This window comes from Chiloscyllium plagiosum, unplaced genomic scaffold, assembly GCF_037043375.1.
Source record: "Chiloscyllium plagiosum isolate Xiang-an unplaced genomic scaffold, Cpla_swu_hap1 HiC_scaffold_31, whole genome shotgun sequence".
Taxonomy (NCBI): domain Eukaryota; kingdom Metazoa; phylum Chordata; class Chondrichthyes; order Orectolobiformes; family Hemiscylliidae; genus Chiloscyllium; species Chiloscyllium plagiosum.
Window position 1 is genome coordinate 41,640,461 of NW_028270169.1, and position 24,880 is coordinate 41,665,340.

Consider the following 24,880-nt stretch of genomic DNA (forward strand, 5'->3'; position numbering starts at 1 on the left):
CAACCTAGGATAAATCTGGTCTGGCCTAGGGGACTTATCAATCTTAATGTTTGCCAAAATTTCCAGCATATCAACATCCTCAATCTTGATCTGTTCAAGCCTGTTTCCTGGCTCCTCAAAGTTCTCATTCACAACAAGGCCCCTTTCCTTAGTGAAAACCGAAGCAAAAAACTCATTTAGGGTTTCCCCTATCTGCTCAGACTCCATGCACAAGTTCCTTACGCTATACCTGACTGGCCTTACCTTCTCCCTGATCATTCTCTTATTCCTCATGTATGAGTAAAATGCTTTTAGGTTCTCCCTAATTCTTCCCGCCAAGCCTTTGTCGTACCCCCTCCTGACTTACTTCAATCCATTTTTGAGCTCCTTTTTAGTAAGCCTGTAATCCTCGAAACATGTGCTAGATCCTTGCTTCCTCCACCTTACATAAGCTGCCTTCTTCCTTTTGATGAGAGGCTTCTTTGTTCTCGTAATCTAAGGCTCCTTATTCTTACCCCTTCTTGCCTGTCTCAGAGGAACAAATTTGTGCATCACTCACAATAACTGTTCCTTAAACAGTTTCCACGTGTCTGTTGTGCCCTTTCTGTGGAACAATTGCTCTCAATCTGTACTTCCCAACTCCTGTCAGATAGCATCATAATTTCCTTTTCCCCAATTAAATATCTTGCCATGGTAACTGCTCCATTCCCTCTCCATGGCTATGATAAATGTGAGGCAGTTGTGGTCACTGTCACTGAAGTGTTCTCCCATCACAAGAACTGACACCTGCCCTGGCCCATTACCAAGCACCAAATCCAAAATAGCCTCTCCCCTCATTTGGCTGTCTACATACTGAGTAAGGAAACCCTTCTGAACACACCTGACCAAAATGGCTCCATCCAAACCATCTGCAGTAAGGAGATCCCAGTCAATATTGGGTAAAATTTGTACCTATTCCTCAAAGAATTAGCATCGTCCTGTAAACTATTGGATGAGTGCTATTACTACTACCACCATCAGAAGACAGAATTTAAGGTTTTGCTGCCAGCATATGTTGTAGTCCAGAACATCTGATGCTAATATAATCCTCAACAACAACAAATACTTCAGTATTCATTGCTATGTGTATCAGAAGATCAGAATCCATTTTTCTTCTTGTCAGAGAGTCAAATGTTAGAGGCAATAACTATAAAACAATTACCATTAAATCTAATAGAGAGTTCAGAATATGACTTCTTTTTTATCCAGGGAATGATTAGAATGTGGAACTGTCCTAGACAATTATTTATTGTACCAATTAACATGCATGGATTTAAGGTAAAAATAGATAAAACACAACACAAGGAAGAAGATCAAGAATACCTTTACATGGTGTAATTAAGCTCAAGCCTTTTAGACATATAGTATATTCATCAGTCTCTGCTTGTACAGAGTATGTTTTTATTTATGGGACATGCTGTTCAGAATGGCCATTTAACAATTGATTAACTTTAGGGCAGGTGAACAACCAATGTAATACCAATACTATCACTTTTATTAAGATGTTTAGGCAGGTTGCACAGGTCGGGAGAGAATATCAAGAAGAATGTCAGGAACCTTGACTTGAAAGCTATTCTTGGATGTTTCTTCTTCAGCTGTAGGACCTGCTCACAAATACTATGCATGTGGCAAGGAAGTAGATCCCAATCCACCACACCTAGAATAGAGTTTAACTCCATGGTGTTGGTCCCAGTCTGATCCACACCATCCATTCAGCAAACTATGTCAACTGGTTCCTCATGATGTCCCTGCTGCTGTGGCAATGCGCACTTTACATGCATGCTGTAGACCAGAATGAAGATGGTAGAGTCTCTAATTTTCTTTTCATCACAAATCTGACCAAGAATCTCACTCACTCTCATTGCCTGCCAGTGGCAGGATTGGAAGGTTTACGATTTGATAGTATGAATGTAGCTTCCTTGGCCATCAATCTTTGAGTAGGACGAACCCAAATCTTCTGAGTAAACAGCAGGGACGCTATCCACTATGCAACAATTCCTCCCATTTATTCAATATATTCAAATAAGTTTTTATTTTTAAATCCTGTCTAGTAATTAAATGTAAACCAAGCTCAGCTCACTTCTTAAGACATTTTGAGAGCGTTGACCTAGTTAACAAAACTTGATAAAGCCTGGATTTTGAAATGAATATTTTGTCTCAAACTTGATATTCACCCAATGGAATTCGAGACAGTCAGTTCAATTTGGGCAATTCATTTTAATGAACAGAATTTCAGAGAACCTATTTTTCAGGAATGCTGTGTTGCTGTAACCTTAAGAATGTTTCTTGCCATGCATATATGAAGATACAGTAATTGTACCAATACTTATTGATTCTCTATCACTGCAGGTGGAGCTGCTGCATCTAAAGCTGCTAAATATCAAGGTAAGTCTAACAGATTCATTGGTCTAAATTACTGTTAAATTATTATTTTTGATTGTTAACAAAGTTTATTGTTAAAGGGAAAGGAATTTTCCTATTACATGTTATAAATAGATGAAAAGCATTTTCATGTTGCTGACCGGACTTCGAATATTCCTGCAGCATCACATTGACAGGATGATCCAGCACAAGTACTAATATGACACACAAAATATTATTGGTATTCAGTGATGGGACGTGAACTTATATCAATGCTGATTTTTTTTTCAAAATTGTCATTGTATGGAGAGCAGTTTCTAAATACACAGTTAAATGATTTTAGAGGATGCTGGTGTTAACAAGATCATGATAATGCCTCATTCTGCATTTGGATAGCATCATCAGACCTTTTTTTAATCCATATAAACAAGTAGATTGGCATCTATTGTCTCATCTAAAAATGGCATCTCTGACAAAGCAATGCTTTCCCCTCAGACATTGACGAATAATAGTTTGGGTGAATAAAATTTTGACTTAAGTTTTGAAATCAATATCTGGATATAAAAAAGCAACAGGATTTTGGATTTGTATTTTTTTCCACCATTGGCAATAATTAGATGAAAAAGTATAAAGTCATTTTGCTTTATGTAAAGTCTTTCATTAAATCCTAATTATTAAATTAATTCTATCTGATTTAGGCCTTGGAGTGGGTGTGCAGCCTGGTGTTGGAGTAGGTGTACAGATGGGCCCTGGAATGGGAGTCCAGCCTGGCACAGGAATTGGCCAGCCTGGCGTCGGAGTGGGTAATTTATTGTTCCTTGAAATACATTTTCTTCTATTATACTTTTCATAAAGTGTGTAAGTCTGGCTCATCCAGTTCTGTGCAAATAGAGGTCCCCCGATGCAAAACAAGTTTCATTTCTGGAGCAAAAGGAAAATAACTGCACATTGTTGCTTCCATCACTGATACAGTTTGGAAATGTTGATGCCTTGTCACTTATAAATCTGTTAAAAGAACATGTAGATGTTCTGAATAGCTGTGGTTTTCCACTCCCATTTTACCACCTTGGTATATTCCTTTCTACTAAATTTATTTTGACAAAATCATGCGTTGTTTATTGTAAAAACAAAACAGACCTCATGGGTGCATCAGAAAGCAGCTACTACAAGTTTTCTGCAATCCATTGAAATGGCCCTATGTTAATCCCCAAGTGTCTCTTAAATGAAGATTGCTTGCATTTGTTGATTTGACTCACTTCAATGAAAACATCCTATTTGGCTGATTATTGTCCGTTAAAAGCCTAGGCTAACACGATGGCTCAGTGATTAACACTGCTGCCTCATGGCACTAGGGACCCAGGTTCAATTCCCACCTCAGGCAACTATCTGTGTGGAGTTTGCACATTCTCCCTGTGTCTGCGTGGGTTTCCTCCCATAATCCAAAGATGTACAAGTCAGGTGAATTAGCCGTGCTAAATTGCCCATAATGTTAGGTGCATTAGTTAGGGTAGGGGAATGGGTCTGGGTGGGTTACTTTCTGGAGGATTAATGTGGACTTGTTGGGCTGAAGGGCCTGTTTCCATACTGTAGGGAATCTAATCTAAAATTTGGATTTTGTCCTCTGTCAGGAGGATAGCCCATAGTGACTTATGAAATTTGATAATCATGATAAATGTGATTTATTCAAGTGCTAATAATTTGGATGTGAATAGAGGCAGCATGGTTAGTAAGTTTGCAGATGACACCAAAACAGGTGGTGTAGTAAAGAGGATTATCTCAGAGTACAATGTGACTTTGATCAGATGACCAATGGGCCGAAGAGTGCCAGATGGAGTTTAGATTAGATTACTAGATACTTTACAATGTGGAAACAGGCCCTTCGGCCCAACAAGTCCACACCGACCCGCCGAAGCGCAAACCACCCATATCCCTACATTTACCCCTTACCTAACACTACGGACAATTTAGCATGGTCAATTCACCTGACCTGCACATCTTTGGACTGTGGGAGGTAACCGGAGCACCCGGAGGAAACCCACGCAGACACGGGGAGAACGTGCAAACTCCACACAGTGGGTCACCTGAGGTGGGAATTGAACCCGGGTCTCTGGCGCTGTGAGGCAGCAGTGCTAACCACTGTGCCACCATGCCGCCCTTTAATTTGGATAAACGTGAGGTGTTGCATTTTGGTAAGGCAAATCAGGGCATGACTTATACAGTTAACAATTGGGCCCTGGGGAATGTTGCCAAATAAGAGACCCAGGAATGAAGCTTAGTTCCTTGAAAGTGGAGTTGCAGGTAGAAAGGGTGGTGAAGAAGGCATTACTTCATTGGTCAGAGCATTGAATATAGTAGTTAGAGTTTCATGTTACAGTTGTACTGGACATTGGTGAGATCACTTTTAGAATACTACATAGAATTAGATTAGATTAGATTTCCTACAGTGTGGAAACAGGCCCTTCGGCCCAACCAGTCCACACAGACCCTCCAAAGAGTGACCCATACCCCTACATTTACCCTTTACCTAACACTACGGGCAATTTAGCATGGCCAATTCACCTGACCTGCACATCTTTGTGACTTGTGGGAGGAAACCGGAGTACCCGGAGGAAACCCACGCAGACACTGGGAGAATGTGCAAACTCCACACAGACAGTCGCCCGAGGCTGGAATTGAACCAGTCTCGAGGCAGCAGTGCTAACCACTGAAGGAAAGATGTTAAACTTGAGAGGGTTCAAAAAAGATCTCCGAGAAGCTGCCAGGACTGGAAGGTTTGATTTATAGGGAGAGGCTAAATGGGGTGGAATTTGCTTCCCTGGAACGTCAGAAGCTTGAGGGGAAATGTTTTTTGAAGTTTATAAAATCATGGGGGGCATGGATACAGTGAATAGCCAAGGTCCTTTTCCTAGGGTGGAGAAGTCCAAAACCAGAGGGCATATGTTTAAGGTGAGAAAGGAAGATTTAAAAAGGACTTGAGGTGTAATGTTTTCACGCAGAGGGTGATGAACGTATGGACAAACTGCTAGAGGAAGTGGTGGAATGGGTATAATTACAACATTTTAAAAGGCATCTGAATGGATATATGAATAAGAAGGGTGTGATGGGATATGAACTAAATGCTAGCAAATGTGACTAGGTCAGATTGGGATGTCTGGTCGGTGCGGACAAGTTGGACTGAACAATCTGTTTCATTGCTGTTTGTCTCTCTGACTCAATACTTATACAGGAAGATCCCTAAGAGGCTTTAGAGTTTTCAGATTCAACTTAAGTTGTTCACCTAAGACTGATTGATAGATTCCCAGTTGGTGTTTTTTTCTCAGTTGTAATAATCTCTTTGAATCTTCTATGATTGGAGGAATACAAATGTAAGATTTGTGTTTGATCATGGTTAGTTCAAATGTTCTCAGTACAGTTTAAGAAAAATAATGCCATTACTGTTGCACATAACTACATATTACTGGTTCCAAATATTCAATTTCCTTGGCAGTTCAGCTGCGCAGAGTTGATGATGTGGCAGTTAGCTGTATTATCATGAGGTCAGGTTTCATCAGACGATAGATGAGCATTTACAACAAATTGGTCAACATTATCAAGGGAGGAGTGTTGAGCTGTGTCAGGGAGGTGTCAGTTGTGAGGGAGGGCTGGGAGGAGGCTGGTGTGTAATGTGGTTTCAGTTGGTGAAGCAGTGCTTTGATACTCCACTCTACTCATTTCAAGTTTCACTTCTGATCAGGCTTTATGCCTGTTAGGAACATCTCTACAAAACCAGTGTAAGACCAGGGTCAGCATAAGGAAACCAGTCCAGGTCTGCATGTTTTCAGGTCCTGGGGACACTGGCAGCAAGATGTCCCAGTCACCCACAGAACCATTAATAGAAGTCTCTAGTTACAATGTAAAATGTTTCCCGAAAACATCCAATCACATTGAGACCTCTATCCCAACAATCATCTCTTCATTCACCAATAATGGGGATGAGAAGATCTGGAAAATATTTTGGGGAGTCCAAAGTTATATACCATAAATCTAAAAGCAACATCAATTGCACTCAAAATAATTAAAATATGAGTAGTTGAGGCAATTAGCACAAAGCACTTCAGGAAAACAAACAAAAAGAGAAAGAAAGAATATCAAGTCAACCTGGCTTATTGAGGTCAAACAAGAGTTCTTGTAAATGAGACTTGTTTATTATGCACATTGGCTGATATAACATCTGACAGACTTCGGCATGGGTAAAAATAATACCAATACTAGCCCTTTAAGTAAAATGCTTCATGAAATTCTATGTGTCAGCAGAGAGTATCAAGGAAATTGTAAGAAGACCTGACTTAGAAAGATGTGTTAGGTCCTACCAAAGCAGATACAGTTCTTATGATATTTTATAAGGATTGAATCAAATTGGCAACACATTTTGGGACAGTTTGAAAGTTTACAAGTGTTGATGTAGTTAAAGAAATATAAGACAAACTTGCCAGACATACACAGTCTCTTAAATTCTTAATCACAAATTTTCAGCAGTTGGACATTCACCAAAAGGACTTTAGAAGTTAATATTCACTTAATTTGGGCAACTTGTGTTAATGAGGATAATTTCAGAGAACTTATTTCTCAAGAGTGCTGTGATATTGTAAACTTCAAAATACTTGTTATTTTACCTGTATACAGACTAACCAGCCCAGACCAATACTACTTCTAGTTTTCTCTCATTACAGGTGGAGTTGCTGCATCTAAAGCTGCTAAATATGGAGGTATATCTGACCACTACTGACATATTCACTGGTCAACGTATCTGTTATGTTATTATCTTTGAAAAAAAGCCACTTCAATTTTAAAAAGAAAGGAATTTTCCTGCTATATGTAATGGCTACATGTGAGAAGTACCATATATACTCATGTATAGGTAAGTCTCACGTCCAAATTGACCCCTTAGTTTTGGCCAAATATTCTGGTATTTTTCATATACCTTGTGTATTAGTCAACCCTAGTTTTTCATGGATCTCTTCCTGACCATATATGCAGCCTTAAAGGGCATGATTTGCACATTTTTGGTTCAAATGCAATACCGGTGTCATCATTTGTTACACGCACCAGTATATATTTGTGTGATTTTCAAATTGTTAAATTGAATGTTGATAACTATATATATATTTATGTAATATTTACATACATTTATTTGACCTGTGCATACAAATATCTACGGTACCTTATGGCAATTCTCAGCCTTGTCTTAGAAGTAGGTGTCGCGTACAGTTGTGCTCTGAACTTATTGTAAAACTGCCCCAAATTTTTATGACAAAATAGCATTACAAAGAAACAAGTAGACAGCACAGTTTAAACTAAAAGTTATTGAATTTGCAGAGAAGAACAACAATAGCATAGCTGCAAGTAAGTTCTGTGTTTCTGAAAAACTTGTTCAAGAAAGAAGGAAAAAAGCCACACAGTTAAAGACTATGCCAAACAGAAGTATGTCAACTGAGGAAAGCTGAACGAGTGGCCACAACTAGAAGAAAAGATTGCTGACTGGGTAATTCCGTGTTGTCAAAATGGAAGCACACTGACTTGACAATTTGTCAGAATATGCTCCAAAAATGAAGCAAAAAAAAGATGGATTCACTGATTTCAAAGCCAGTTTTGTATGGTGCAATAGGTTTATGAAAAGGTCTGATTTAGTGCTTAGGCAGAAAATCAAGATTGCCCAATGACTACCAGTAGAACCTAATGACAAGTTAATTGGGTTCCATGGCTTTGTAATCAGAAGTCAGAAGAAAAATGGGTACAGGTTCTCATGCATCAGCAGTATGGATGAAACCCCAATGAACTTTGATATGCCAGGGAGTAGATCTGTGGATAAGATTGGAGCAAAAACAGTTTTGGTTAAGATTACTGGCCATGGAGCTTGTTTCTGAAGAAGTGCTCTTGCTCAAAACGTCAATTCTCCTGCTCCTCGGATGCTGCCTGACCTGCTGTGCTTTTCCAGTACGATACTCTAAACTCAGAGTGTTTGAAGATTTGAAGAGAGAAGTTTCAAAATCAACAGATGAAGGCTTATGCCCAAAACGGTAACTCTCCTGCTCCTTGGATGCTGCCTGACCTACTATGCTACACTTTTTGACTGACTCTCCAGGGTCTGCTGTCCTCACTTTCACATCAATGACAATCACTCAATCCATTCGGACTGCAACTATTTCTGACTATGATTCTGTGAGAAGGAGCAAAACTTTTTGGTCCTTATCTGAGTAAGTTTTCAGAATCAGTGGGGCTGGATGAGAGCCACGACTGTTGCAGCGCATTGAGTGTGGACCCTGAAGCAATTGTATGGCCCGGGAAGAGGAATTCATGGTGAGGAAGGGGTGTGCACACTTTTTTGTGCAGCTGAAGCTTTAGCCATGAAGAAACCTGAGGAATCCTGCCCTATGGAGAAACTGTGGAAATGTGGCATCTGCGGGAAAGGCCTCTGTGTCCCGTCTGCCCTGGAGAGTCATTGGCGCAGTCACACTGGTGAGAGACCCTCCAGCTGCCCCGAGTGTGGGAACGCCTTCAGCAATTTCTACTTCCTGCAAAGGCACCAGCGGGTCCACACAGGTGAGAGGCCCTTAAAAAGTGCGGGAAGGATTTCACTCACTCCTCCCACTTGCTGGACCACCGGCGGATCCATACTGGCAAGTAGCCCTTCCCCTACCCTGAATGTGGGAAGGCCTTCAGCAATTCCTCCCTCCTGCTGGCCCACCAGTGGATCCACATTGGGGAGAGGCCCTTCAGCTGCCCTGAATGCGGGAAGGCCTTTGGCGATTCCTACTCCCTGCTGAAGCACCGGCGGGTCCACACAGGCATAGGCCCTTCCCCTGCCCCGAATGCGAAAAGAGGTTCACCCATTCCTCACACCTGCTGACCCACCAGCGAGTCCATACTGGCGAGGGGTGGTTCGCCTCTCCTGAGTGCAGAAAGGGGCTCAGCAATTCCTCTGACCTGCTGAAGCACCAGTGGGTCCACTCAGGCAAGAGGCCCTTCAGCTGCCCCGAGTGCAGGAAGGACTTCACTTGCTCCTCCAACCTGCTGGAACACGAGGGGTCGGGGGGTCCATACTGGTGAGAAGCTGTTCCCCTGCCCCAAGTGTGGGAAGGCCTTCAGGAAATCCTCCAACCTGCTAGCCCACTGGCAGCTCCACACCAGGGAGAAGCCCTTCAGCTGCCCCGAGTGTTGGAAAGCCTTCAGCAATTCCTCTGCCCTGCTGACCTACTGGCGGGTCTACACTGGGGAGAAGCCCTTCAGCTGCTGACCCACCAGCGGGTCCACATCGACGAAAGGCTCTTTAGCACCGCTGTGTGCGTAAAGGGCTTCAGCAATTCCTCCAAACTGCTGAAACACCGGTGTGTCCACACCGGGGAGAGGCCGTTCACTTACCCTGAGTGCGGAAAGGGATTCAGCAATTCCTTCTAACTGCTGACACACCGGTGGGTCCACACGGGTGAGAACCCTTCAGCTGCCCTGAGTGCAGGAAGGCCTTCAGCGATTCCTCCAATCTGCTGACCCACCAGCCTGCCCTGAGTGTGGGTGGAGGTGCACTGCCGTTTGCGGACGCACCAGCAGGGGGCCAGACTCCCAACATTTGGATTCTGCTGCTGACGCTGATGTAGGTAATGTCCAGGACTGAACCTTCTGCCCGTTCTGACAGTGGGTAGGTTAGGATATTTTTTTGTTTTGTGCTGGACTGCACCAACCCTCAAGGCTCCAGGGACCCGGGTTCAATTCCAGCCTCGCAGTGACTCTCTGTGAGAGTTTATACATTCTCGCCCCATGTCTGCGTAAGTTTCCTCAGAGTGCTCCGGTTTCCTCCCACAATCCAAATTTGTGCAGGTTAGGGTGGGTTGGCCAACCTAAATTGTCCCACACTGTTCGGGGATGTGTAGGTGTGGTGCGTTAGTCAGGGGTAAATGTACAGTAATAGGGTAGGAGAATGGTTCTGGGTGGATTAATCTTTGTAGTGTTAGTGTGGACCTGTTGGTCCAAAGTGCCTGTTTCCACACTATAGAGGTTCTGTGATTCTGTGAAAGGAATCGATTCACTGTGGTACTTGGGTTGTATGGCAGATGGAACAAAGTTAAAGCCTATGGTGATTTTTAAGCGGAAAACTGTGCCCAAACAAAAATTTCCAAAAAGGCATTGTTGTCCTCGTCCATAAAAAATGGTGGATGGATGAAGGTGACTGCAACACTTGTGTTAGGGAGATCTGGAATATGTGACCATGTGGGCTTAGAAAGGGAAAAAGCTTACTGGTTTGGAACATGTTCAGATCACACAGAATGAAAAGTAATAGAAGTGAACTTCGAGCTAACAATACTGACATTGCAATGATTCCTGGGGGCCTTATGAGCATGGTGCAGCCACTGGATGTTAGCATCAATCAACCTTTTAAGGATTTACTATGAAAAAATGGGACACTTGGATGCAAGAAGGGGAAAAAAGCTTCACAAAGGGTGGAATCATGCATACTCCATTACTTGCAGCTATATGTGAATGGATTGTTGAGTCCTGGAAGGAGATGAAAATCGAAATTATTGTGACAGCCTTCACAAAATGTGGAATTTCTAATGCTTTAGAAGGAACGAAGAATGACTATTCATGGTCAGCTGGAAATGATAACAAATAAATTGATGATCACCTTGAGAGTACAGCTGAAGATGATCCATTCGACGATGTGCTTGACCCAGATGTCGGGAGTGAATTATTCAGTGATACAACTGATGACGGCAGGGAATTTGAAAGATTCTAATGCATGTATCGGTAACTTTTGTTTTAAGCAGCTATCACATCATATTTGTGGTATACAGTGAAAAGAGTTTTTGCTGTGAATATGAGTTTTTTGATGTAAAGTATTTATCATATATTATTAACATTTTCATGCGGTCTCTTTCTTAATAAAATACTATCAGTCATTTTTTTGTACTGCTCCCCTCTTTTTATTTCATGAATTGTACAAGTGCGCCCGGTAGATGGCTTGACCACCTGCTAATAACATTTATACATATGTGTAGACCTACATGCACTTTACGGAATTGGTAACTGGAATACAGTACGACAGTACTTTTCTACCATAGTAGGCAGAATGGAGACATTTATTTTGTAGATAAACATTCAATAACGGCCATAATTCTTTTTTCTTTTGTTGTTTATTATTTTATATAGAGATCTAGCTCTTGTCCATTTTTTGACTCATGCCAAGCATGAATTTCATCCCTTCAAAAACTATACCTCGTGTATAAGTCGACCCCCTAATTTCACCTTAAAAAACTGATTTCAAAACTTGACCTATGCATGCGTATATATGGTTGCCTACAGGCGCCTATAATCATGGATTCTTGTAACATCACATTGATTAATTGGTGTTGATTAATGACAAGTACGTAAATGTACAGTCAAATCATTTTAGTGATGTTAATGTTGCTAAAAACACCAGAATGCCACATTCGTTTTTGAATAGTGATGTTGAACCTTTTATATCCACATAAACCAGTATATTGACCACTATTGTCTCATCTAAAAGAGAGTACCTCTGACAGTGAAGCATTTTCTCTATCATACATGAAACAATAATGGTTAGAGAATAACATTGTGTCTTAATGACTGGAATTAAAAAGGATTGAATCCTGGATTTATATTATTTCACTGTTGACCACAAATTGGCCTATAAATCCTAAAGTTGCTCAAATGTTATAATTACTGATAATTTTTATTTCTTCATTATCTTCATGTAGGTCTTGGAGTAGGGGTCCAGCCTGGCGTCGGAGTAGGGGTCCAGCCTGGCATCGGAGTAGGGGCCCAGCCTGGCGTCGGTGTGGGTAATTCACTGCCTTTTGAAAGACCATTTTTCTCCACTTCACTCTTTTTGTAAAGTATATAAACCTATCTGATTCCAATTCTATGCAAATTGAGATAAAAACACAAATTGAAATTAATATAAAAGATAAAAGAAAAATAACTGCAGCTGGGTGTTTTCATCAAAGATACAGTATGCGAAGGTTGATGGATTGTAGCTTATAAGTCTATCAAAAGAAGATATTAGTGTTCTGAATAGCTGAGGTTTTCATTAAAATGAAATGAAAATTAAAAAGACAGAATAACATAATTTGGATGTCAGGTATGGTGGTACTTTAGATCGGACAGTTAATAACACTGCACAGGTACAAAAACCGGGCAAAAAAATTAATTCTTTGTTTTCTGCAATCAAACAAAGTACACAGTTTGTCAATCTGAAGGTCTCTTCAATATTTGCATCTGATGATTTCACTCACATCAATCGAAACTTCCCATTTGCAATTAATCAATGAAGAATTTGGATATTGTACTGAAGCCAATCGATCTCAAACATTGAAATAGAAGACTTGCAAAATTGAGTTGATAGAACCTTGATATCTATCCTAGGACCTTGATACTTATGCTAGATTGAAGTGAAGGAAGATCCCTAAAACACTTGAGTTTTTAAAATTCCTTGTTCATAGAAGACTATTAGCATTTTTTTTTCAAGTTATTGAATTAGTTAAGTCTGGATATATAATTTTAAATTTCAGTATTATTTTCATCATTAGTTCCATCTTCCTAGATCAGAGTGTATGCAAGACAGTGTTATTCCAACTTACTGTCCCATGGATACGAATATCACGAGAAGCCCTTTAAGCTAGCTAAAATATTCTATGATTTGGAGATGCCGGTGTTGGACGGGGTGTACAAAAATTAAAAATCACACAACACCAGGTTATAGTCCAACAGGTTTAATTGGAAGCAATAGCTTTCGGAGTGCTGCTCATTCATCAGATGGTTTACAAGTGATCATTTTTTCTAATAACCTGAATATTGTTAGTACCTAGAAATCCATCAAAATCTCTATCACCAGCATATATAGTAATTCAGTTTCCTCAGCCCTCTTTTGGAATAGAGATTTACTATTCTCAGTGTGAAGAAATTCCTCCTCATCTCAGTTGCAAATTCCTGCCCTATATGCTATTATAGGGTCTCCTGGTTGTAAACTCCTCTTACACCCACCCCATCTAAGTTCCAGGGAAACATTTTAATTGCATCCAAACTTTCTAGAATTTTGTATGTATCAATTGGCTTCAATGGCAAAGATCTGTCGTTTTTCTCTACTCTAAAGAATACAAGCCCATCTCCTCAATCACTTCTCTAAGGGCAGTTTTACCATCACAGGATTTTATCTAATCAACCACTGCTGCAATCCCTCTATGTCAATATACCCTTTCTTATGTAAGAGGGTTCGAAACTGTATACAATATTCCAGACACAATCTAACCAAGAGACTATACAACTGCAACAAGACATCTTTACTGCTGTTCTTGTGATAAATGCCGGTATACTACTTGCCTTCCTAATTGCTTGTTACATCTGCATTTTAGCTTTCAGTGACTGATGAACAAGTACAACAAAGTTCCTTGGACATAACACTTTGTAATTTCTCACCATGTCTGTCCTTTGTTCCTCCCACCAAAGTGAATACATGCTTTATCTTCTGCATAAAATAAGAAATTCAGCCAAACTCTCCATGTTTGATGTTTCCAAGGCCATGGGGTACTATCATCAAGGACTTCAACATAGCTGTATCATTGTGATCCTCACTAGCAGTGAATGTCTCAGTGTTTTTGTAGTATTGAAAGATGTAAACCAATATTTACGTTTGTTGGAGAGTCCAAAATTAGAGAACATAAAAGTAAAATAATCACCAATGAATCCAATTGGGAATTCAGGATTTTATCCAAAGCATGGTTAAAATGTAAATATCACTTCTACAATAAATAATTGAGAAAATCCATATACATGCATTTAAGGAAATAAAGTTACAATCAGGGAAGGAGGGTTCAGATAGATACCGTGTTTTCGTACTCACATTTGACTGCAACAGTTTTTTTTTAATAGGATATAGTATGCAATTCATTGAACATTTGTCTATTTATGCGTAGTGATCTTAAAAGAAAAAGAAAGGATTTCTTCCATTCTTTTAGGGGGATAGTTTCATTGTACTTGTCCTAAGAAAAATAGTGAATATATTCCCACTATCACATTTGCTGTGGTCTGACCAGTGCTTTGTAAAGTTTAGTAAGGCTTCCCTGTGTTTGTACTCCATCCCTTTGATACAAAAGCCAACATTAATTCGCTTTCCCTGTTACCTGCTGAACTTAAATGCTAACATCTGTGATTCATGCATGAGGATCCCCCAAGTCCCTGTGTGCTGCAGCTTTTTGTAGTCTTCCTCTACTTAAATAATACTCAAGCATTGTATTCTTCCAGTGTAATTGCCTCATTTATCTAATCAATCTGCCAACTTTTTACCCATTCATTAAATCTCTCGAGCTCTTTGTAAGTTCCACATGTCATTCTCTTTATTTGGCTTCCCACTTATTTTTATGTCATCAACAAACTTGGTGATACTACCTTCCTTTCTGTCATCCAATTGTAAGTGATTGTGGCCTCAACACTAATCATCGTGACATTATACTAGTTACAGCTTGTCATCTTGAAAATGCCATGTTTATTCTGACTCTTTATTTTATATTAGTTAGCCAATCGTCGATCTATGAAAATATACCACCACCAACACCATAAAGTCTTATTTTATTAAATGCCCTTATGTGTGGTACTGCTCAAATGTCTTTCAGAAATCCAAATATATTACATATACTCCTTCCATTTTACAATTCTTTCAGGATATAGCAAACAGAATAAATAATAAAATTGTCAGGCATGATTTCATCTTTATCAAGATGATATTGTGTATTTCTGAACTCTGCTATCATATCCTTTATAATAAATTAATATTTTCCAAATAACGGATGTTAAGCAAAGTGGCCTATAGTTACCTTTACTTTGCTCCTTCGCACTTCAAATAAATATGTTACATTGGCAGTTTTTCAATCCTCTGGGACTTTTCCATAATGTAGGCATTCCTGGAAGATTATTGTCAGTGCATCCACTAACTGTGTAGCTACTTTCTTTAAAATCCTAGGATGCAGCCCACCAAGTCCAGTAGACTTAAACCTTTCGACCCATTAGCTTCTCAGTACATTTTCTCTGTTAATAATTATTGTATTTCTTTCCTTACCCCTGCATTTTGATTGGTTACTTTGTTTTTGTATCACCATTAGTAATTCTGACCATGAAGACTGATGCAAAGTGTCTGTTCAGCTCCTTTACCATTTCCTGGCTCCACATTATTAATTCTACAGCCTCATTCTCTAAGACATCTATATTCACTGTTGCCTCTTTTCTCCTTCTTAAAGAAGCTCATGCAGTTTGTTTTTGTGTTACTAGCTGGTTTGCACTCATTGTTTATTTACCCCCTTTTTATTATATTTAATAGTCATCTATTGCTGGCTATCAGACTTTCCCAAGCCTCTGATTTACAACTGATCTCTGCCACATTGTACACTTTTTCCTTTTCTTGTGATATTGTCTTAACTTCTCTGGTTATCTGTGATCAGCTTATCCTTCTTCCTCATTTGTAAATAGCTTTGCTTTGAGTCATGAAGTTTAAAAAAATGTGCCATTGTTCATCAACCATCTTTCCTGCTAAACTCCTTTCCATTCCACTCCAACTAACTCTGCATTCTTGCCCATTGTCATTATACTTATTTAAATTTTGCACAGTTGTTTTTGATCTATGTTTCTCTCTCTCAAACTGAATGCTAAATTCTACTGAGTTATGGTAATTGTTCCCTGGACAATCATTTAATAAAGCTGCTTCACTACACATGATCAGATCCAAAATAGCCTGATCCCTGGTTGGAACCACACATATTGTTCTAGAACATTATCCTGAACAAGCTCTGAATTCTTCCTCATGGCTACCTCTGCCGATTGATTCTTCCGATCTATATGAAGATTAAAGTCACCCATGATTCATGTACTGTCTTTTTTTACATGCTGTCATTATTTTCTAATTTATTCTGTAACAGTCAGCTGTTAAGGGGACTATAAAACTACTCTTACCAGTGTCTTCAGGCCTTTGTGCTTTATTACTTCCAACCATATAGATTCTACATCATCCAATCCGAGATTATTTCTAACATCAAGGAGATGTTGACATAATACAAATTAAGCAAAGCTTTATTAAATTTCAAGCCTGTGTATCATCCCCACCACATAAATGAGACATGTTCTTGTGACTGGGACTTGTCCTTGGCACAATGCCTGATATGATATCTGGCAGACATTAAGGCAGGTGAGCATGTACTATAATGCCAGTTTTGCTACGTTTGGTGCTTAAGAACTTCTTTGGGTCAGCTACAATATCAGATAAGGTGCAAAAGATTTTGATTTGAAAACTACTGGTAAGTGCTTGTAATATTGTTAAAATGCAGTTCTTATTTTTAGTATATCTGTTTGCTATTAAAACTAAACTTCTCATCCTTCCACCTTCAAAATCCATCCCCTCCAAGCAGAAGTCACATTCTCTAGTCTTAAAACTAGAGATTGGACGTGATTCAGGTCCATTTGGACTACCAATCTCCCACATTGGATGAACAATCTAAGCCTTTCCACCCAGGATCAACTATCATTCTTACCACCACCCTTAAACCAGGAAACCCCTTTGACCTGTGGCCTAGTCCCAAGTCCTTACTATCCAATTGGAAGTAAAACGTGTTAGTCAGGCAGACATCCAAACAATGGTTTGGTGAGCATAGGATGCATGTTGTGGATACTGTTATGTAAGGGCTTCAGGACTCTGGAGCAATCTTATGATGATGTCATTGTGCTGCACATCACTCAGCATAAATAACATAAGTTTGGGTTGAATTAGACTACACCAGCCTACACTTAGTTGAGAATGAAATAGTCTTGAGCACATATGAACATAATCACACCCATTTGCATTTTTTGTAGTCTGATACTCTCAATTAATTAAATAAGATTGAAAATCTTGTAATGAGTTTAGTGAATTACCATAGTTCACAAAATATGGAGAAAGGAGGATTGCCCATAATTTACTGGAGTATTGACATATGATAATTACAAGTTCGAGAACGACTAAAGATCAAAAAACTAAAGACAAAAGATTAAGATCCAGGGCTAATTTAAAATTGATAATAAAACATCCTATATTACTCCTCTGTCTTGTCAGATTCCAATAGATGAATGCAACGAGTCCAAAAGCATGACAAATGAAAGATATCCATGATTGTCCCTCACGAGATCAAACTTTCACTTTCAGCTCCACTGTGCCCAAGCAAATTAATTTCAAAATTTTCATCTTCAAATGCCTCTGCATCAGTGATTCATATGAAATTTCCCCTGACCTAAATGTTCAAATCTCAGAATATTAGTTTGAAAATCAAATTTGATTTGAAAAGTCTGGACTTATCTCAAAATCACAACTGGTTCATTGCTGCCTTTCTGATTTTATTACTGATCTGCTAAAATATGACTCCAATACGATGCCAACTTTCTTCAAAGGTTATCTAGCAAGCCATTCAATTCTGCCATTACCTTCTCTCAGAGACAAGATATAGGCAATAAATTTTGACGTCCAGTTTCATCAACCGTCATCAGCCAATCATGAATCATTATATCTACCATTTTAAGAATTTTTTTCAAGCCACTTAGACTTTTTATCCAAATTGGGTTCTGGCTACCAACCAGTGGCAGCTGTTATTTTGGGTAGTTCACTGCAATCAATGCTTCCTTCTCTGTTGGGTCAATGGCACTGTCTAATTACAGTGGTAAGTGATAGACCACTAAACACCCTTAACTAGTAAAGGTGTTTGTTTTGGCTAACAAAGTATAGGTTATTATATGACAACAATGGATACAATTAACAATAACTAGACAGGTATGTTTACAACCATCAGGAAACAATTATGTACATATAGAAGTAAAACGCTACAGGTACTAGAAATCTGAAATAAAAACAAAGTACTGGAGAAATTCAACAAGTCCAGTGGCATCTGTGGAAACAGAAACAGAGTTAATGTTTCAAGTCTGATGTGACTCTTCAGAACTGTAGGTTTAATTGTCACATAACATAGATGTGATATATCTGGACAACATTGTATCTAAAAGTTCTGACTATAACAGGTAAGACTAATCTGTTCTGTACACCAACACTGGAATTCCTGCAGCAATACAAGCAATCTTTGCAGTAGTTATTCTGCTAATCAAACAAAAGTTTAAATTTCTTTCTTTTCAAAACCTGCTTATCTTATTTACTATTGGTATATGATAAGACTGATAGGCCAGCATTTATTATTAATTAAACAGAATTAGAGATTTAAAACATTTGCCTTGCCAGCAATGTCTAAATCACATGAAGAAAAAAATCTCAGAGGGTGGTACGTGTATGGAATGAGCTGCCAGAGGACATGGTAGAGGCTGGTACAATTGCAACATTTAAGAGGCATTTGGATGGGTATATGAATAGGAAGGGTTTGGAGGGATATGGACCGGGTGCTGGCAGGTGGGACTGGATTGGATTGGGATATCTGGTCGGCATGGACGAGTTGGACCGAAGGGTCTGTTTCCATGCTGTACTTCTCTATGACTCTATTCAGTGTCAAATATGTAGAGCATGACTGGGTCTTCTGACAAAGACAATTAGTATCTACTACCTTTCTCTTAACCATCACATTAATAAGTACCATCAAAAGATATTTAGATATTCTGTACTTTTCTTTAAGTTCAAAATTTGTTTAACTTGCGAAAATAAGTTTTTAAATAAAATTGTTTTTATTTTTGATGATTCACATAATACACCCATTAAAGACAAGAGAATATGGGATCTGTTAAATAATGATACTTATCTAGCTCCCAAATTTAAAAGCAATTAAAGATACTTCTTGTTTTCTACATTTCTATCATTGGATATTTCATGCTCTCATTACAACATAAATGGCTCTCCTGAAAAACATCTAACTTTTCTTTAGACAGATACTTCTCTTTGTAACATTGTTTGACATTTAATGACTTGATTCAACCACTTCATTTTTTAAAAAATTATTTATGAAATAGCTCCACACAGGCTGGAATCTCATTACCCTTTATTTACACTCTGAGAACCCTCAACACTGATCCAGCTCTCAGAGTGAGCAAGATATCTGACACTCCTGTTCTTATCTGTCAACCAGGGCTCCTGATTGTTAAGGGACTGTTAATCTGGTCCAATCAGAGAACTCATATTCTATGAGGTCCACCTGGCTGACCTCTTTACAGTTACTATAATTTACTTTTAAACTCCATTCCTTTTCTGTGCTGTATACTTCTATGATTGTATATGGAACTGGTTCAGTTTAGGACCCTGGTTGGCATAGACAAGTTGGGCTAAAGGGTCTGTTTCTGTGCTGCATGCCTCTAACTATTGTGGTCAATTCCCAACCTTTTCTCTGCCATACAATTTATTGAATGAACAATTGTCCCAAAGAGAATAATTAGCCATATAATATTCTATGTGCACATGTTTTTCTCATTATACCTTGCATCAGATTTTGTTCAGAATATTAGACATGTACACCCCTATGCTTATTGTTTCAGTTAGTATCAGTTTCCAGCAACTAGGGTGCTTTTAACTACCCTTTTTAAAAATTGGTTTACCAGGACAACATGCATTATTCATTCCTATCAAAAATGTGACAAACTCAGCTATACTAAAATGATTCCCTGGAAGATTGGCAGATTAAACCTTACTGAAAATAACTAACTACTTATGTTCTGGATCACCTAAGGTAGGAAATATGACTCAATGCTTCTCTCAATTTAATTTCTTTCACATTTCTTTCAGAGCATGCTCAGATGTACCATACTTTAAGATAGTACCCAGCTCCATTAGGTTTTACCTGCCATCTGGTCTCGTCTGAAGGCAGACTGACCCATTCCATTTCTGATCTGGTTTGTTTTAACCTGTCTTCTAAACTTATTAGTACACAAAAACATCTCAATCATAAGAGTTTCAAATTCTCATTCTCTCCTTCCATGTTTTCATCAATAAGTAATTCTAATTGCAATTTTCTGTCTGAAAAAAATCATTACTTCCAATCTCTGCCTTCAGGCAACCTTTCTTTGCAACCACAGTTAATAGAATCCTAGCTGGGCTGGTAAAATAGCAAAAGGAATGATCTTTCATTGTGGAAATAGAGAGTATATTGATTTTTCTCATTCTCACAGCTTTCATCCAACATTCCATTATCTTAACTGACCCCTGTTTAAGTTCTTAAAGACAATTAATGTCCACCATCTGTTTCTCTCAAGCCATTAACAAAGCTTACCAATGTGATTGATAAGACACCTAACAAGCAAGAGCACAAGGAGTGTTCACTGGGGCCCTGTTCTGGTGCAGCAGTAGTGTCCCTGGACCAAGAGACCTGGGTTCAACTTGCACCTGCTCCAGAGGTGTCTAGTTACACTTCTGAAAAGGGCCAATAAACTTGATTAGGGGAAATAAAAAAAGTTTTTTCTTGGGAAATAGCAGCTGAAATTCCAAAGGTTCTACATTGTTAATACTATGCCTGGATCCTTCAGTTCTTATATTTGAAAATGTTGATCCCTTGAAAATAGGAGGTCAGTTCTTTAATATTTTAGAAGTAAATCAATAAGGTACCCTAACTTGATCAGATCTAGAAATTAGCCAATTTCCAAAAGAATGAATGTCTTACACTATTTGCATACATGTGCGTTCCTAAACATTTAGGAATATTAATAAAATATTAATGTATCACGCACTGTTGATTAATTTTCACTTTATCACATCACACACTGTAGAATTTCATGCATGAAAATGAAGATAAACTCACTGCCCTTGAAGTTTAATCATTGCTTAACCAGCTTTTAGGAGGAAACTGAATAGCTTATTGCCCTCAAAATGAAACTTCTGGGGACAATAAATGGATGAGTATTTCCATTTTGCTTCAAACTTCAAAAGGACCAATCGGGGTGAACTTCAAAGCTGCAATCATAAAGCAGAATTCCGATCATTATAAAGGGAGATAGAGCAAACCCAGGAACTATGGATAACTTAGTTTAACATGGATTATGGGAAACATAATGAAATCTTTACTCAAAAGATATAATAAGAAAAACATTTAGAAACAATGAGATAATAATGAATATTCAGTACAGCTTTCAAAATAGTAGATCACGTTTGAACAGCATTGAAGGTTACTTGAATATGTAACAGAAAGACCAGTCAAGAATAATGCAGTGGATATAATGTACATATGTTTTCAAGGCTTTTGCTAAGGTAGTGCATTGTAGCGTTGTGAATAAGATTGAATGACGCAGAATTGGAAAAATAATAGACAATACTTGAAACAAAGTAGAAAATGGAATATAGGGTTTAATGTAGTTGTTGAGACTGAAAAAAGTGGCAAGTGTTGTTTCATAAATTTCATTACTGGGAACAGTTTTGTTTGTGATTTACACAAACAATTTGGATTTGGAAATACAATTGCAAAATTTGTGGACAACGCCAAATTGGAGATATATGTCAATTTTGAGGAACACTGCGACAAATTGTGAATCAACATTCGTAACCTTACAAAAAAGGGCATGTTGTTGTGAAATTGATTTCAGTGGAGATAAATTTAAGGTCATTTGGTACGAAGAGTAAAGATGTCACTCTCTGGATATAAGAATATAAGTGGGTTAGAAAGCAGAAGGATCTAAAGGTACAGATGGGAAAATCACTAACAATAATGATACAGATTATTGATAGGGGAAAACAGCACTTGGTTTCAATTTGAGAGAGAGAGGATGGAATAACAGAGCTTTATTTTAAACACAACTGAACCTGTTGAGACCACATGGTCCCAGTTCTACTCTCTATAGTGTATTTGGAAGCATTAGAGAAGTTGCAAAAAGTAATTTAAAAGAATGATACTCTTTATCAGGTAAGACTAAAGCGACTAGGATTGCCTTGTCTAAGAAAAGGAAAGTTGAAGGATAACTTAGTTTTAAAGATTATGAAAGGATTTGTTAGGGTTGCAGAAAAAGTATAATGGAACGTTTTCAACCTTGTGTCATTCTGAATGGAATAACCAGAAGTATGTATCAATACTGCATTCATCCTTTTTTCTGCACAGTTGCAATTAAAATTTAAAATGCCAGCAGCATACATAGGAGACACTTCCAATGATGTAAAAGCTGAAGCCTTTTAGTGGTTGTACCCACTGTCACTTAATAATTCTGCAGCTATAAAAGCAACATCCTGTCAAAAATGCCAAAACCTCTCTGCGAACTCCATTGCTATTAACAAATGTTTTGACAAGGACGAAGGTTTCAGGGATGATTTCTAATGTTAACTTGTAATCTGCAAAATGTTACCTGTAAATACTTTGCATTACATTAGTTTCATTTTATTCATGTATGTAATATGTGTTAATGATAGAAACTTCATTTAAAAAGAACTGCAGTTTATCTTTTGAATGCTTCTTCTCATACCTATGTAAGATAGTCTGTTGACAAGGAGAACTAGCCATTTGGACACAGAACTGGCTGAAAGGTAGAAGACAGAGGATGGTGGTGGAGGGTTGTTTTTCAGACTGGAGGCCTGTGACCAATGGAGTGCCACAAGGATTGGTGCTGGGTCCTCTACTTTTCATTATTTATATAAATGATTTGGATGAGTGCAAAAGAGGTATAGCTAGTAAATTTGCAGATGACACGAAAATTGGAGGTGTAGTGGACAGCAAAGAAGATTACCTCAGATTACGATGGGATCTTGATCAGATGGGCCAGTGGGCTGAGGAGTGGCAGATGAAGTTTAATTTAGATAAATGAGAGGTGCTACATTTTGGGAAAGCAAATCTTAGCAGGACTTGTACACTGAATGGTAAGGTCCTAGAGAGTGTTGCTGAACAAAGAGACTTTGGAGTGCAGGTTCATAGCTCCTTGAAAGTGGAGTTGCAGGTAGATTGGATAGTGAGGAAGGTGTTTGATATGCTTTCCTTTATTGGTCAGAGTATTGAGTATAGATGTTAGGAGGTCATGTTGTGGCTGTACAAGACATTGCCTAGGCCACTTTTGGAATATTGCATGCAATTCTGGTCTTCCTATCGAAAAGATGTTGCAAAACTTGAAAGGGTTCAGAAAAGATTTACAAGAATGTTGCCAGGGTTGGAGGACTTGAGCTATGGGGAGAGGTTGAATAGGCTGGGGCTGTTTTTCCTGGAGTGTTGGTGGCTGAGGGGTGACATTATGGTGGTTTATAAAATTATGAGGACATGGGTAGGATAAATTGGGGTGAGGGGAGTCCAGAACTAGAGGGCATAGGTTTAGGGTGAGAGGGGAAAGATATAAAAGAGACCTAAGGGGCACGCAGAGGGTGGTATGTGTATGGAATGAGCTACCAGAGGAAGTGGTAGAAGCTAGTACGATTGCAACATTTAAAAGACATCTGGATGGATATATGAATAGGAAGGGTTTGGAGGGATATGGGCCGAATGCTGGCAGGTGGGACTAGATTGGGTTGGGATATCTGGTCAGCATAGAGGAGTTGGACTGAAGGGTCTATTTCCATGCTGTACACCTCTATGACTCTATGTCTCTATGATTCTCCATCATTGCAGGTGGACTTACTGCAGCTAAAGTTGCTAAGTATAGAGGTAAATATTCCTTCTCCTGATACAATCATTAGTCTATACAATCATCAAAATAATTGTTTTATACTTGATGTGATTTGAGGATCTTTAGTGAATGAAAATGAGTGATTCACTGGGTTAAATTTAATGCCCTCTTTGAGGAAATTGATAGTTGATGGTGGGAAGGCATTTGAATCAGAATGGAGAGTGGTGATTGGATTCCCACCTCTATCATAATTAAGTTCATGGTGTGAAGATCTGTGGGTGTATGTTGTCTCTTGAGTTAACTAAACGATGGACAGACTCAGCATGTGGGGTGTATAGCAAACAAACTCCTGTGGAACTGTTATGGTGCAATAGTAATGTCCTTACATCTGAACCAGGAGGCCTGGATTCAATTGTCATCTGTTTCAGAGGTGTGGAATAGCATCTCTGAGCAGATTGATTGGAAAATATTTCAATACGATTGCTTGTATGCTTTCGGGGAAGAGGGGGATATCGCTAAAGGCTTCTCAATGCTTTATCAAGGAATTCAGCATTTAGAATTGGAGATTGTTGCTGTGAGCCACCTCCCTGCTTTTACTATTGATCTGTATTCCTACTTCCATGATCAGACTCCATAATCCCTTCTGCCCATCACTTACTGTGGCCTGATATCTGGCCAAGCCTTGAATGTGTGCCCTAACCGCAACAATCACTCCATTAGCACTGTCCTTCAAATAATCTGCTTTGACTGGAGAAACCTAGTGGGTAGGACCTCTGTCCCCAGAATCCTTGAATTCAGGGAAAGCTTGATACTGTCCAGTTAAGTACATTGGCAAGTCTTCCAGAAAAGAGGGAATGTGGATTGCTAACTGGCTCTTCAGCCGGTGTGCAAGAATCCCATTTTTAAATACAGTTCATTATTTCTGATTATTAAATTCTTGTGATCTCAATTG

The 24,880-nt window shown here is 38.8% G+C and overlaps 1 protein-coding gene across 8 annotated transcripts in view; it reads left to right on the forward strand.

Moving 5' to 3' along the window:
* The window catches only part of elna (elastin a), a 287,761-nt gene that overhangs the window by 223,422 nt on the left and 39,459 nt on the right, over positions 1 to 24,880 (forward strand). For 5 of the 8 annotated variants that reach the window (XM_087977478.1, XM_087977471.1, XM_087977473.1 and 2 more), the window contains 5 exons: positions 2,368 to 2,403; positions 3,078 to 3,182; positions 7,089 to 7,123; positions 12,125 to 12,212; positions 23,931 to 23,966. In XM_087977478.1, coding sequence (XP_087833604.1) covers positions 2,368 to 2,403; positions 3,078 to 3,182; positions 7,089 to 7,123; positions 12,125 to 12,212; positions 23,931 to 23,966 — 300 coding nt within the window. Of the gene's footprint in view, positions 1 to 2,367; positions 2,404 to 3,077; positions 3,183 to 7,088; positions 7,125 to 12,124; positions 12,213 to 23,930; positions 23,967 to 24,880 lie in introns of all 8 variants that reach the window. The other 3 variants (XM_087977472.1, XM_087977474.1, XM_087977475.1) reach the window with 3 other exon arrangements.